Source organism: Hyperolius riggenbachi, chromosome 1, assembly GCF_040937935.1.
Source record: "Hyperolius riggenbachi isolate aHypRig1 chromosome 1, aHypRig1.pri, whole genome shotgun sequence".
NCBI lineage: Eukaryota > Metazoa > Chordata > Amphibia > Anura > Hyperoliidae > Hyperolius > Hyperolius riggenbachi.
In genome coordinates, this window is record NC_090646.1 from 334,501,355 (window position 1) to 334,517,084 (window position 15,730).

The following is a 15,730-nucleotide window of genomic DNA, read 5'->3' on the forward strand; positions in this document are numbered from 1 at the left end:
CAGACTCTCATTGGAACCTACAGGAAGCGTTTAGAGGCTGTAATTTCTGCAAAAGGAGGATCTACTAAATATTGATTTAATTTCTTTTTTGTGGTGCCCAAATTTATGCACCTGCCTAATTTTATTTAAACAATTATTGCACACTTTCTGTAAATCCAATATACTTCATTTCACTGTGTGTGTCTCTATATGATATATTTAACTGACATTTTTTATCGTAACAACCAACGATTTATACAGGAAAAACATGATGATTAACAAGGTTGCCCAAACTTTGGCATCCCACTGTATGAGACAGCTGGTAGCTGCAGTAGCAGCATGGATTGAGGGAGGGAAGAAGCGGCCACTTTTCCCTGCAGCGGTTGTATGTTCTGCTCCCCCAGTACTTATGCCATAATATATGGTTAATATTTCAGATTCTTCAAATGAAAAAGGATGCTTAAACTAGAAGACCTAAAGAACAAGTTCTCTCAGTGGAAAAGGGAAGTTTAGTCGCTGACAAAACAGATGAGGCCCTATGTGGGCTAAAACTAAAAGCAGAAGTTACAGATGAAAGAAAGGGGGAAAACACCACACTTACAGACAGGATTTCCCATTTCCGTTATCCATCAAGATTCAGCAGAAGTTCACAATATTAAAGAACCCCGATGGGCTGAGTGATTTTTTGGAAGGCAGAGAGCTTAAAGACGAACTCCAGTGAAAATAATGTAAAAAAGTGCTTCATTTTACAATAATTATGTATAAATGATTTAGTCAGTGTTTGCCCATTGTAAAATCTTTTAAATCCCTGATTTACATTCTGACATTTATTACATAGTGACATTTTTACTGTTGGCAGGTGATGTAGCTGCTGCATGCTTTTTCAGCAGTTGGAAACAGCTGTAAACAGCTATTTCCCACAATGCAACAAGGTTCACAGACAGGAAACTACCAGGAGTACCATGGTCCTCAGAGTTTCTTGTGGGAAGGGTTTCACCACAATATCAGTCATACAGCGCCCCCTGATGGTCTGTTTGTGAAAAGGAATAGATTTCTCATGTAAAAGGGGGTATCAGCTACTGGTTGGGATAAAGTTACATTCTTGGTCTGAGTTTCTCTTTAAGATATGATTCAACTGTTAAATAAAAACCACTGAAATGTCAGCCTTAATAATAATTACCTAAAGGATAGCTGAATAATGAACCATTCACATGTTTCTCTTCAGAGGACCAGCAGTGAAGGATCTGTCATGCTTGCCTCTCTGTCTTTACTTATATTCTCTCCTGTATTTTGTATTATTATTTTGCAATATGTAATTAACTATACCCATATATAACACTCTGTAAAGCTAAATATATATATATATATATATAAATGTATATATATATATATATATATATATATATATATATATGGGTAACGCATTGATGGATCTACATAGATTTCATAAGAAAGCTTTTAAAAAGATGTGCAAGCATATAATGAATGAATACATTTCATGGGTGATTGTGTGGAAAGCCAGGAGTGATAGACATTTTTTTTGTGAAATTAGAGACTAACATAAAGATTAGCACCCTCCAGGGAAGTTTCTAGTCTACACTGCACCTAGGGCGAAGGTGTAAAAATTGCCCCCCTTCCCCCCACCTCATAGACTCGCAAACCCTTACTCTTTAGGGACAGTCACACAGCTACAGGTCACAAGTAGATCTGCCTACTTGCTAGTAACTAGCTGCTCACCCAGGAGGAAGCAGGGACCAGGATAACACACAGGTGAAGAGAGCCTAGAAAGCAGATTCCTCCATGGGCGTCGCACACTGACAGCCTGCAGTACATGGATACTACATAATACAGGACATCAGGTGTCATCACGCGGTGGTGACATGATGATGACTTACAGGCAGAACAGGAGGAGTCAAGGAAGATGATCGCGATGGTAATCTTTTTTTTTACATTTGGCTGCACCGTGCATCACCATCTCCCTATTAGCTATGTCCTTCTGCCTGCGCCCCCCTCCTCCTGGTTCTCGCTGGTCTGCACCCAGGGTGGTCGCCCTGCCCACACTGCCCAAGAAAAGGCCCTGGCACCCTCTGCAACTTGACACCCAGTGCTACCTGAAGGGCAGGGTACCTACCCAGGGCACCTGTGGGAAAAACAGGATCATAATTAGACGCTTACATTATATTATATTATATAATATTATATTATTATATTATATTATATTATATAAATACATTATATTATATACTCTGTAATATTATATTACAGAGTGAAGGCTCTGGATAATCCAAGCTTCCACCATCCTCCTTGACTGCACTGATCAAGCGCTGGGACCCTACAAAGCCCTTGTTGTCTATGTTCATATGGGCACACTACCATTTGTATACGAGTGCAGGTGTAAGTACGTCCTACTCCTGTGCAGTCGCATGGAGCCAGCTGTGACAGATCCCGTCTTATTATGCTACAGTTGCCATTCAGGTCTCATTCATTAAAGACTTCCAGAAGCAAATCCACTGTGAGCGCAATAACCATTTAAGATTGGTTGGTGAGCCCATACATGATACAATCTCGATTGTATATACAATTAGTAAAATAAAATGATAGATTTTGCCGTGGAAATTGAGGTAATGCTGCCACCACTCTCTAGGTTTTATAATATAGAGGGATCTTAAATCTAATTATTCCTAAAGGTAAGAAAATAGTTAATTGTAACCTAACTAGCCAAATAACTGTTTATTTTATTATAATTGTAAATGAGTTATATAGCGCCAGGTTTATATAGCGCCAGCATCTTCCGTGGGGCTGTACAACAGCCTACAGGGTATATCAATACAAAATAAACAATACAACAGTTAATATAGGACAAGAGTGGATAACAGCTGATACAGTGAACAAATTAACTACATATTTTTACACAGGGGTGGGAGGTATGTACACACATTACACAGCATTGTGAAACAAAAGGGGAAGAGAGCCCTGGCCAAAAGGCCTTACAAACTAAAGGTTTAAGGGATTGGACAATAGGTAAAGGGAAGCTGTGTATGGGGTGGCAGAAATGGTGGTCAATGTGCAGTGTCCTAGGTAGGAGAGTATGCTTGCCTTAAGAGGTGAGTTTTCAGGTTGCACCTAAAAAGAGTAAGTGTGAGTGAGTAGTGAATGTGTTGAGGGAGGGGAGAGGATAGAGAGAAGTCTTGTAAGCGGGAGCGAGAAGAGGTGACCAGGGAAGAAGAAAGGAAGATATTGTTAGTAGAGCGGAGATTGTGTGTAGGATGGTATCTGGAAATAAGTTGATTTAGATAGGAAGGAGCTAGGTTGTGGAGAGCTTTGTAGACGAGAGTAAGGATATTAAATTGTATCCTTTGTGTAACTGGAAGCCAGTGAAGGGACTGACAAAGGGGGATTGGGCTGGAGAAGCGGGAGGAGAGGTGGATGAGTCATGCAGCAGAGTTCATGATAGACTGTAGCGGGGCTAAATGGTTGGCAGGGAGGTCGCAGAGCAGAAAGTTGCAATAGTCTAGTCATGAAATAATCAGGGCGTGCACCAGAAGTTTGGTAGTGTCCTGTGTGAGAAAAGGGCAGATGCAGGAGATGTTTTTTAGGTGGAGGCAGCAAGAGGAGGATAGTTTGTCAATGTGTGGTTTGAATGAGAGACTTGAGTCCAATATTACACCTAATAAAATTGCTAAAACACTTAGAACCTAAGGGTTAGCCCGGCAGCCCCTGCGTCCCACGCACGCTTCACCCACATCCATCCATGACATTCATCCGATGAGAAAGCAATTGCATGCATTTATAAGTGGGACGCAGGGGCTGCCGGGCTAACCCTTAGGTTCTAAGTGTTTTTAGCTATTTTATTAGAGTCCTTTGATGCAGTTTGTGATTGCTGTGAATTTTTCTACAATAAAGTTATTTTTTGATATGTGACAAAGCGAGGCCTGGATTTAACTTTTTTTGGTGGAGGTTCCTTGGAGATCTAGAAATCTGAGTTTAAAGGATACCACAACTGACATGTGGCATAATGAGATAGACATGGGTATGCACAGTGCCTAGCACACAAATAACTATGCTGTGTTCCTTTTTTTCTTTCTCTGCCTGAAAGAGGTAAATATCAGGTATGTAAGTGGCTGACTCAGTCCTGACTCAGACAGGAAGTGACTACAATGTGACCTTCACTGATAAGAAATTCCAACTATAAAACACTTTCCTAAAAGAAAATGGCTTCTGAGAACAAGAAAGAGATAAAAAAGGGGGAAATTCTTATCAGTGAGGGTCACACTGTAGTCACTTCCTGTCTGAGTCAGGACTGAGTCAGCCACTTACATACCTGATATTTACCTCTTTCAGGCAGAGAAAGAAAAAAAGGAACACAGCATAGTTATTTGTGTGCTAGGCACTGTACATACCCATGTCTATCTCATTATGCCACATGTCAGTTGTGGTATCCTTTAAGGCAAATATCTGGTGCATCTGCGCATGCAGTGTGGTTTACGCATGCTGCAGAAAGATATTCAGATGTAATGTCACTTGAAGATCGGTTTTCAACATGTCCAATATTACACCTAGGTAGTGAGCATGAGGGACAGGTGTTATAGAAGTACATTCAACAGAAATAGTGATGTCAGACACAGGCATTGAATTGTGAGGTGGGAAGATAACCATGTCAGTCTTGAGGACATGAAGGAGGTGATTGCATTGAGACAGTCAGGGGACACAAGCTGTTAAATTATCCAAGTCAGGTGCTGAAATGTAGATCTGGGTATCGTCAGTGTATATTTTACAACAAGCAGTGGTTTCCAGTAAATTTAACAAAAAGGTCTTATCAGCTGCACACTGGGCAGATCGCTTGCGGGGTGAAGGTCGGGCGCTATTATACACACATGGAAGGTAGGAATACAAATGCTGACGTTGGAACAGCAGTACACAATGGAGGGTTTTAACCGTGTCACTCAGGTCCGGATAGTATCCAATCACCATGCTATGCGTGCTCTGACTAAAGATACAAATGCATTCATTGAAGAAAAGGAACGTTGGTCGGCACTGCATGCATAAACGGTTTATTTCATTCTCTATGTGCAATCATCAGCATTCCAGATACTAACACGTGCAGCAAGATATAAAACTGGTGCACATACCGGGCCTGGTGCGCAGTTCAGTGGGTGGTGGGTGCAGGACACAACTGCATCAGGCAGCTGTACCATGGCAGCTTAAGCAGCTGTACCCTGCACCCACCACCCACTGAACTGCGCACCAGGACCGGTATGTGCACCAGTTTTATATCTTGCTGAACGTGTTAGTATCTGGAATGCTGATGATTGCAACTTGAGAATGAAATAAATCGTTTATGCATGCAGTGTCGACCAATGTTCCTTTTCTTCAATGAATGCTATTATACACACACCTGACTGGCTGAGGCAGTTGTTATCATTCGTGTATATGTAGTTTAACACTCACCTTTATTTATGCAAATAAAACAATGCAGTAGGGTGTCTCTTTTATATGGACATGGAGTTCTTAGCATAGATCTAAATAATCTGATAGGAAGGGCAAAACTGCAACTATTCAACTGTTTATTATAAAACTATACACAAAAATATACATTAGCTGGCAAATAAATATATCTCACAGATTGGTTGAATAGAAGTAAGTAAGGAATGAGGAATTAGGAGAATGCCTGAAAAATTCAAATACCGTGGTTGGTTCAATCCAATAAAGCAATAAAGTCTCTGTGAGGAATAATCCAAAATGGTGGATGCATGTGTCCTGCGAGGGTGTCGGATGGTATGTGTTGGATGGTATTAAACAACAGATGATAGCAGGGCTGAGGCAGAGGCGAGAGAGGCTCTAGCCTCAGGGTGCAGAGTAGCAGGGGGTGCACAACTCCCTGAGCTACCATTCCCCTATTGTATTTGAAGCAAAGAGAAATAATAAAAGGGCATACATAGCAGTGACTGCAAGCCATGTAACTAGAGATGAAGGTGTTGGGGGCCCTGGGGCACCTCTTAGTCTAATAGAAAACAGTCTGTGACGGCTGGAGTGGACGGATGGAGGGACGCACTTTGGTGTCTCAGCCTTGGGTGCTGGAGGACCTTGTCCCAGCTCTGAGTGGACCATTAGGTCAGTGTGTGTCAAACTCTTAAAGACACCTTGTCCTGGAGGGAGGGGTTGACATAACAGACATGTCCCTCCCTGCAGGAGTGGGGAGTTTCAACCCTCTTACAAAAGAGCAGAAAGCTGGCAGAACGTGCGTGTCCTGCACATGTTAATCAGATCCAGGGCCGGTTCTAGATTCTTTGCTGCCCGAGGCAAACTTGTGAGCATGCAGCCCACCCGATTTGGAATGATTGCACAGCACCCGACAATTTACTCTTTTTCAATTAATGTTCTCACATGACATGCTGCAGCTCAACACAATAGCACACTGACTGGCTCTGAGTCTTGTTCTCTTCCTACTCTGACTACACGCAGTTAGTGTAAACACAGAACTAAAATGCTCCCTGTAATCTCTGCTGCCTGATGCAAATGTTTCACTTTGCCTCATGAGAGAAGCGGCCCTGGTCAGATCAACAAACAGAATGTTGAAAATTGCACAAAAGGTGGATCAGCGCATCACCAGGCCGCTTCCGAATGGCCTACAATCAGAGGTGCGCTGAGCCCCCCCAGAAACTTCGTAGCGCACCCAGGCTATGCATATGCATAGGTTAGGATTTAGTTAGTGTTAGGTCCCCTCCCATATGAGGATGACTTCTTCGCAGTGGGAGGGACGAGTACTTAACAAGTTGCATGCAAGCTGTTACAGGAAACCAACATCCTCCAGTGGTAGACAGGTTATGTGTATGCTAGGTGTGTATTTTATCCCACAAGTGAGGCTTGCACTCTCTTGCAGGTAGGCACTTATCTGTTTTTAAGTAGCGCTGTTCATTTCTTTGCCATGTACTAACAAACAGAATGTGCCTTGGTATTCTGCAGCCTGCTACGAGTCTGCACATATGAAACATGAAGACGATGACATGAGTAATACTGTATTACAGTGCTGCTTCGAAAATGTATTACATCAGGTTCGGAGGTCCAATTTGTCTTCCGACCTCACAGAACGGGTGTCAGGCTGGGCCCCACAACCTGTGCAAAGGTGAACAACATAGGGGCCTCCTAGCCCATTGAAAATTTGTGAAAACTGCAGAAAGCATTCTTCCAGAATCCCTGGTTTTATGATTTCTGCCAGAATAGAGGCCACATTTATGGCATTGTTACACATCAGGGATACTTGGACTCCAGTTTATTGCACCTTTGGATGCTGGCTAAATGCTAGCTAATTAATTCTGTGGGGTTTGTGTGTCTGAGGGAATTTTTTCTGATTTTGTAATCAAAAGGTGTGCATGGCTCGATGTATTCTATATGACCTATTCGATATGACATACTGAAGGCGTCACACCAGCCGCTTGCGTATGACTTTTTCCTTTGTGCTTGAGTGGCTTTTTGCTGCTGCTAGACATGGGCCATAGTTGCATCTGCACAATGCAGCCACGCTCGTAGGCAGACAGGAACGTGGCCGCGAAGAAGAGGATGCAGGTTAACATTGGTGGGGTGGATGAGCATCATAGAATCCTTTGGTTTTACATTATATTTTTATCACTGCATGTCTCTGATTCATTGACCTAGAAAGTTTAGGTGAGTGTAAAACTACCTTCACTCAAATGATAACGACCGCCTTAGCCAATAATCAAGCGTGCGTATAATAGCCCATGACTGTCGCCCCACAAGTGATATGCCTAGATGAATCAACGTGGCCAAGCGACGGCCATCTGCATTGTGCATACCACTCCCCCACCAGCCTATGATGTCACATACGTCATCCATCATCATTCAGCCCTCCTGCATAGCTCAGAATATGTTGTATGCTACACAGCTGACTTCACTCCTGTCCAGCCCATCCCAGCGATGTTGTTTATGGGGATTGGGTCCCGATGCCCCAAAGGCAACATTATGTACACCTCTATAGCATAGATTCTGATGAACAATTCTATGTTCTATTTCATTTTGAAAAGTTACTAGATATCTCATAGGTATTACAACCATAACAGTTATCTACTTAATAGTTGTATATACAATAATTTCTATACAATTAGAATACATAATAGTTTAATATACAGACTGGAATCTCATATCATCATTCTGTGCACCCAGAGTTGCTTAGCACTCACTGCAACATGTTAATACTAATTAGCACCCACTGCTACTTAGTAATCACAGTTTCTCGGCGCCCACTGCTGCTTAGTACTGACAGCTGTTGGCACTCTATACTTCAAAGCACCAATAGTTACCATATTTTTTCTCTCCACAAGACACACCTAGGCTTAGAGCAGGAAAACCATAACAAAATTTTTTTTAACGCAGAAGTGTCTTCAGGTTGCAGAGGCATGATCTCTATTGTCCCCCCTCCCGCATGCATGGTAACTATATGGGCAAGAGTAGGGCTTTTATTGAGCTATGCCAAATCATGCTAATAACCACATACAAGTCCGGAATAAATGAAAAAATGAAGATAATAACTTAAAACCCAAATCAACTTTCACTAATGAGCAAATCACTTGTAATAGTGATCCCGTGCGGCCCCTACAAAGTAATGGTGGCAGCGGAATGCCTGCACCTGTTTGTCTGGCGTGTCCATTCTGTCTGTATCCTTCTATCTTCATTGTCGCTGGTGCCGCATCTCTGACCAGATGGCCAGTTTCAGAGAACAGGCGCCATCAAGGATGAACATAAAAGGACATGGATAGGAAGGAGCACACTGGCCAGACAGGTGAGAGCGCTGTGCTGCCACTTTTATTCAGCAAAGGGCTGTGGGGAATCCCTATTAGCTTGGGGGAGAGACAGCTTAAAAGGAGACCTGACATTGGTCCTGCATTATTTGGTCCATAAGACGCACAACATTTTCAACCCACTTTTTTGAAGGGGAGGGGGCGTGCGTTTTATATAGTGAAAAATACAGTACTAATTAGAACCCCTGCTACTTGGTAGGTATCCAATGTTACCTAGCACAAACAGCTGTTTAGCACTCTTTGTTAGGGCCTTAACACACTTGTGCAGTTGTATCTGCTCTGTCTGCTTTTCAGCATCTCTAACATTGATATTTAACTGAAAAGCGGACACAACTGCGTCAGTGAGCTTAGGCCCTTACCTAGCACTTGTTACTATTAATTAACACCCACTCCTACTTGGGACTATTATAGGAACCCTACCTGTCTTTTACTAGAATCTATTGATCACTACCTGCCTGCCACTGGAATCAACCAATTACTATCTGCCTTTTACTGGTATTATTTGCCTATCATGTTTTCTGCTTCTCATTAGTAATTATCTGCATACCATCAACTTTTGCCTGTGGTTGGTAATATCTGAATGCCATTGATAACTGTCTGTAATACGATCGTTTGTACTGTATATATAGTGATGGAGCAAAAAAAGTTCCTGCGTGTGTGGTGTGTGGACTTTCCTTGGATATTTGATAACCACCTGTTATTTATCTACTCATCACTAGAATTAGCCAGTTATGCTTTCTTATTTACTGTGTATTCTTTTTTCCACGTATATTTTTAAAGTCTACCTCTTGATGTGTAAAGGTGAACACACAATACAATTTGTCAAACAATTAATGAAATCAGTCCAACTTTTGGATTGATCCTGTCAATCTGATTAGTTTGGTTAAATTTTTGTCCGTTAAGGTGCCCATAGACCTAACGATTATGGGCAGATTAGACAAAGAGACAAATATATCTCTAATAGAATCTGATTAGAGATAAATTTGTCTTTTTGTCGATTCTGCCCATATACTACAGGCCGATTCCAGTCCAATTTCAGCATGAAATCTTCAGGGAATCGGCTGAGCCCTCCACATTCGCACCGCCGCTGCCCCCAATGTATAAATGTGCCCCCATGTGTGCAATTATACATTACCTGTCCTGTAGTAGCCTCTGCGCGGTGTCCGTAACCTCTAGGCCCCTCTCCGTACACGCTACTGGCGCATAGTGTCTGACATCGGCACATAGCGTCTGACATCAGACGCTATGCGCCAGTGGTGTGTACAGAGAGCCGCCCGGAGGTTGCGGACAACGTGTGGAGGCTGCAACAGGACAGGTAACATATAATTGCACACACAGGACGGGAGGTACATTTATACATTGCGGCAGCAGCGGCTGGGGTTTCGTTGTCTCGGTGCTCATTCCAGAAATCGCCGCCATACCGCACACCCGACCAACCAACTTCGGCCCGACATCTTGCGGCATGCGCAATCGTTCATGCGACCGATTTCCATCCTGAACATTCATTTACAATCATTCACATGATTAATCATGCATAAATGGTAGTTCATCAAATTATATCATTAGTAGCCACCTTACCACTGTGAGATTCTTGCTTGTGGCCCAGCAACATATGTGGACAGGAAGTGTGGCACATTAATACAGTTCCTACAGCATGTCTAGGTTTTCGTACCTTTTTTATTATGCCTAACAAATGTCTCAGTCCACAATCTGTTTTGTAAGTACACTAAGAAAGTGGTTACCCGGCACTCAGCTTGGTGGGGGTAGAAGGTGATGCCTGCGTACTGCCAAACCAGATCTTTTCAAAAACGTCACCCCTTTAGCACGTATGTGGTTGTCTATGAAGTCAGCGTAAGGGCGTGCGTCCGGTAATTTATGTGGAAAACATGCTGATACATTAAGTACCAGGGGGTGACAGGACGGCACTACAGCCGTTTCGTGCTGGTGTGGCGCTTGCTCACATGCTCTGCTCACATGCTCTGCTCCTGGGTAACAGCGGCGCGCTCGGGCTTCCAAGGTAAACTCATTCGCTAAGGTGCATATTACACTCTGTAATCCTTTATATGCACCTTAGCGAATGCATGGAGCATCTCGCCGGCAGACCGCGAGTCCCTGCCCCTTCACCTTCAACCTAAGTGTGTGTCAGCACAGTGGGCCAATGGCGGACAGCACGTGTGGAGCCAACGAGTTTACCTCGGAAACCCGAGCACGCTGCTGTTACCCAGGAACAGAGCACATGAGCAAGTGCCACACCGGTGCAAAACGGCTGTAGTGCCGTCCTGTCACCCCCTGGTCACCAGCTTCCCACCCACCCAACCAACCAGCACAGACGGATGCAGGTTTGATGTATCCTGCCAAAAATGTGTGTGAAGCTGCTTTTACTCGCATGTATGGTCTGAATCAGAAATTAAAGCTGTAAAAGGCCAGTGCCTGGACTGTCTGTTTGTACTTAATGCCACAATCTGTTTTGGCCACAGTCATTTTCAGCTGCAGTGTGCATGATGTCAACACTCCTGTTTCGCTTTCTGAAGCTAGCATTTGTACTGGACAAAGTTCTGTTGTATATTTTTATCCTATAGAAATCCAGTGATTGATTGCAATGTGTCAATAGAATATTTTGTATGGTGGTGTGTGATGGTGGTGGTGGGGCGGTGCGGGGGATGACACAGGTTAAACTGCCTGGGGCATCAAATAGGGTAGAAACAGCCCTGATAATACTTTAACCATACTGAAATTGTACTATGCCGATAAATTGTAATCACCCAAAGCAACACAAAAAAATCAGTACAGTTGAAAAATCAAATGCTTTCAGCACAAACTGTGAACTGCTCTTTAACATTAATGTTAACATGTCAGCATTATTTAGTCTATTGTAGAGCTCTTATTTCCTCCCTCTGTGTTTGTAAAAACACTTCAGTCTTCTTACCTTCCGTTGTCTTGTAGCTCACTCTGTACTGGGTGGAACTCAGCTTGATTATACGACATTCTCCTCCACCAGATTTTCTTTTCAAAGAGAAATAAAACTTTTGCTCTTTTTCCTGCCCCTGGTTCAGTACTCTAGGATAGGTGACGATTATAGAGAACGGATAGTCAGCCATGGTTTAGGCAGCCTAACAATAGCAATGAAGAATAAAATGTGAAAGTGAAAGTACAAACTGGAAAATCTTTCTTCCAGTCCAGGAAGCAAAATTTCAGATTCTTTATGAACTGGGTGTGTCTAAACTATATGTAATCAATATAACTCTTTTTCTGTAACAACACCTCTTTGTAAATGAACTAAAACTCCACTAGCTTCTGTTACTTCTGCCAGTCACATACATTTTAACTGTGATTATGTGATGTCCTCTTCAGTTCAATGAAGTGATTGTATCAATGCAAAATCAAACAGATGTTAAAAGAGATTGTTATCCTTTTATCAAATGAGATGGTGAAAGGTGGTATATGTTTCAAGACACAATGGAGTATGCGAATATGATGGAGATGTAGGGGAGAAGTCTCTCGTGGAGGGAAATGTGATTTCTGTTGGAAGTGGGATGGATATCTTTATGTGTGTGGGGTTTTTTTTGGATTAGATATGGAGAGGAATATAATACATAGATTGGGAGGAGGAGGAGGAGGTAGGGGAGGGTGTGATTTGATTATTTTTATTGTGTATTAGGCCCGGTTCACATTAGCGGTGGCCGTCTGGAATCGCCGTGCCGGAGCCGCACCGCTTGCAGAACGGACGGAACGGACGCACGGCATAGCAATGAAAGCCTATGCGTCCGTTCACATGCGTCCGTTCTGCCGGACCGGAGCCGGACCGGATCCGGGCCGGATCCGGACTCCGGCCTCCGTTCCAACATGCGCTATTTTTTGATCCGGCTCCTCCGGCAGCCGTATCCGGGGCGGAGCCGGACTGCACCATCCGGCCAATACAAACCAATGGGAACCGGAGAGCGCACAACACACTGGCTGAGAAATCCGGATGTTCTACCCCACTTCCTATGCGGATTGTTGCGGCGATATTGGATGGGGACACGTGGGCAAGCATTTTGGAGTGGAGCAGCACAGCTGGATCCGGATCCGGAGATGTTGGCAGCATGTCGCAGGTGGAGGTGAGTGCTAAACAGCAGAGGGCCTGATTCCACAGGTCCCCCTTCTGCTGACCTCCCAGACCCCAACATTTTTTTTGTTTTTTACGTTACTTTTGCCAAACGGTCCGGATCGCATCCTGATGAACACCTGATGCAACCTGACCGGATCCGGATCGGATCCGGATCAGAACCGTACGGTTCCGATCCGGATCCGGTCCGGATCCGGTCAGGTCATCCGGTCCGTTTGGCAAACAACCGCAAGTGTGAACCGGGCCTTATGTGTTTCTTTTGGATGTTCTTGATTTCTAAAATGTTAAAAATTGGGGGAAGAGCACATTTTACTTTGTTGGATGATGTTGTGATGATTTGCTCAGCTGCCTGTGCAGGCAGCCAGTCTTTTGACCATTGTGTAGGTTTGCATGTTGCAGGACTTTGGAAAGAAGAGCTTCTGTCAGTTTTGCAGCTTGTGCTTGCAGAGGAATTTGCATACGTTGTCATGCAAATTGCCTGGCCACATTCATTGGAGGCGTGTACTATAAGTACTATGTCTTTCCCACAATGCTTCGCTGTTCATAAGGATTTCGTCCTATGTAACACTCCTGGTGGGGTGTCAGCCTTGCTCTCTGTTTGAACATCAGCTTAGAGTAATCCCTAAATCTGCGCTAGGCAGATTTCCCTAGTGCTGTTAGGATTGTATTATCTGTATTGCCTGTTCTGTCTTGTCTTGCCTGTTTGCCATTGTCCTGTCCCTATGGTGGTTGACAGGAAATGGTTCTGATCTCTGTTCTTGGAGTATAGCTGGTGCAGCGGTTGCTACCAGCTATCTCTTCTGTTCTGTCTCCTGGGATCGCACTAGCTACTTTTTGCTAGCGCTGGGGATCCTTCTGTTCTGTCTCCTGGGATCGCACTAGCTACTTTTCGCTAGCGCTGGGGATCCTTCTGTTCTGTCTTCTGGGATCGCGCTAGCCACTTTTTGCTAGCGCTGGGGATCCTTCTGTTCTGCTACTCTGTACTTGGATCGCGCTAGCCACTTTTCGCTAGTGCTGTGGATCCTATTTCTCGCTTGTCCCTGTTTTCGTGTGTCTGTCTGCTACGCTTGCTGGAGGCTCGGTGAGGTAACCGTTAAGCAAGCGCTCGCGTCCTCTGTTTTATGTTTGTCTGTTAATGGTTAGTTAGGCGTGCTTGTCTCTATTGTGCTTATCACGTGGAGACCGCGCATAACCGCGTGCACTGTTGCGAATGAGTGCGGTGTTCGCGGTTAGCTAGCATTTGTTATTTTCCGTATCTCCTCATTGTATTATTTGCTGTGCCTTTGCTAACCTCGTATTCTGTTCTGATCTGCCTTGTGTCTCGTCTGGCGTTCGCACCTCTCGCGATCGCGTTCCTATTTCATATCTGCTGTTGTGTGTATGCGGTTGCGGGGTGGCGACTGGATTGGCACACACACATACAACCTGTCCCTTTGCTCATTCTCATTCGCAATCGCCTCTCTTGCGATTGCGTTCTGCGTTTCGTACAATTCCTGTCTGGCATTTGTGGAGGTACAGAGGATTGGTTCCTCTGCACTCCCCAGCGCCATCTGCCGACAGGAATTTTCCCTCTACGGGTGCGTAGCACCTTTTGCTGGGTTCCTGCAAATTATACACTTGTGGAGGATTTCCGCCGTGTCAGCGCACGCGTTGTGCGCTGATCACGGGGAAAGTTCCACAATCGTTACAGATGTTTTTGGATTTGGTCTCTTCTTCTCAATAAATAATATATATATATATATATATATATATATATATATATATATATATATATATATATATGTATATATATATATATATATATATATATATATGTATATATATGTATATATATATATATATATATATATATATATATATATATATATATATATATATATGTATATGTATATATGTATTAGTAAAAAAATGTAGACCTAATGCCTGGTACACACGATTCAATTTTCCATCAGACTGACGGTCGAATCGAAAATTTCCGACAGGTCTGATCTGATTTCATATAATTTTTATGATCAATTTTCTGATCACTTCTATACAAAATTGATCAGAAAAAAGATCGGAAAACAGATCGGACCTGTTGGTAGATATGGCTCGAACCTCCGATTTTAGGTTCGTGAACCTCGAACGCAAACTTCCGCAAAAGTTTGTGTTCGCGCAAACCTTCGCAAACCGCAATAGACTTCAATGGGCAGGCGAACTTTAAAAACTACAAACATTTATGCTGGCCACAAAAGTGATGGAAAAGATGTTTCAAGGGGTCTAACACCTGGAATTTTGCATGGCGGGGTGGGTTACCTGCCAAAAGTCCCGGGGAAAAATCTGGATTTGACGCACAGCAGCGTTTTAAGGGCAGAAATCACATTGCAATGCTAAATCGGAGGCATAAAGTGCTTTAAAACATCTTGCATGTGTATACAATAATCAGGTAGTGTAATTAGTGTACTGCTTCACACTGACACACCAAACTCACTGTGTAACGCACCACAAACATCTGTTTGTGTAGTGACGGCTTTGCTGGACTGGACCATGGCAAAAGTGCACGCCATGGCGGTTTTCAAGCCCATATGGTCGCCGGGCTGTGGTAGCTCCATGATAGAACAACAGTGACTGTCCAGCTGATCGAATTTGGTCTGTCCACTTATTATCTTGGGTCAGGTGAGCCCCCTCCCCCCCCCGACACACTCATATAGCCGGCGGTCATTGCTTCATTGTGATACGCAAGCCCCTTCACCGCGACATGGTAACGATCACGAAGGGGAATTGACACATGTACATGCCTTTTGTGTTGTTGTTGCAGCCGCAGAGAAGCCAGAAAAATTAGGCAGACATGTAC

General features: G+C 43.6%; 1 protein-coding gene across 2 annotated transcripts in view; it reads right to left on the bottom strand.

Moving 5' to 3' along the window:
• The window catches only part of LOC137510705 (protein mono-ADP-ribosyltransferase PARP14-like), a 179,156-nt gene that overhangs the window by 149,489 nt on the left and 13,937 nt on the right, over positions 1-15,730 (bottom strand). For both annotated transcript variants that reach the window (XM_068233925.1, XM_068233926.1), the window contains exon 2: positions 11,719-11,902. In XM_068233925.1, the coding sequence (XP_068090026.1) occupies positions 11,719-11,890 (172 nt within the window). In that variant the 5' untranslated portion in view covers positions 11,891-11,902. The remainder of the gene's footprint in view (positions 1-11,718; positions 11,903-15,730) is intronic.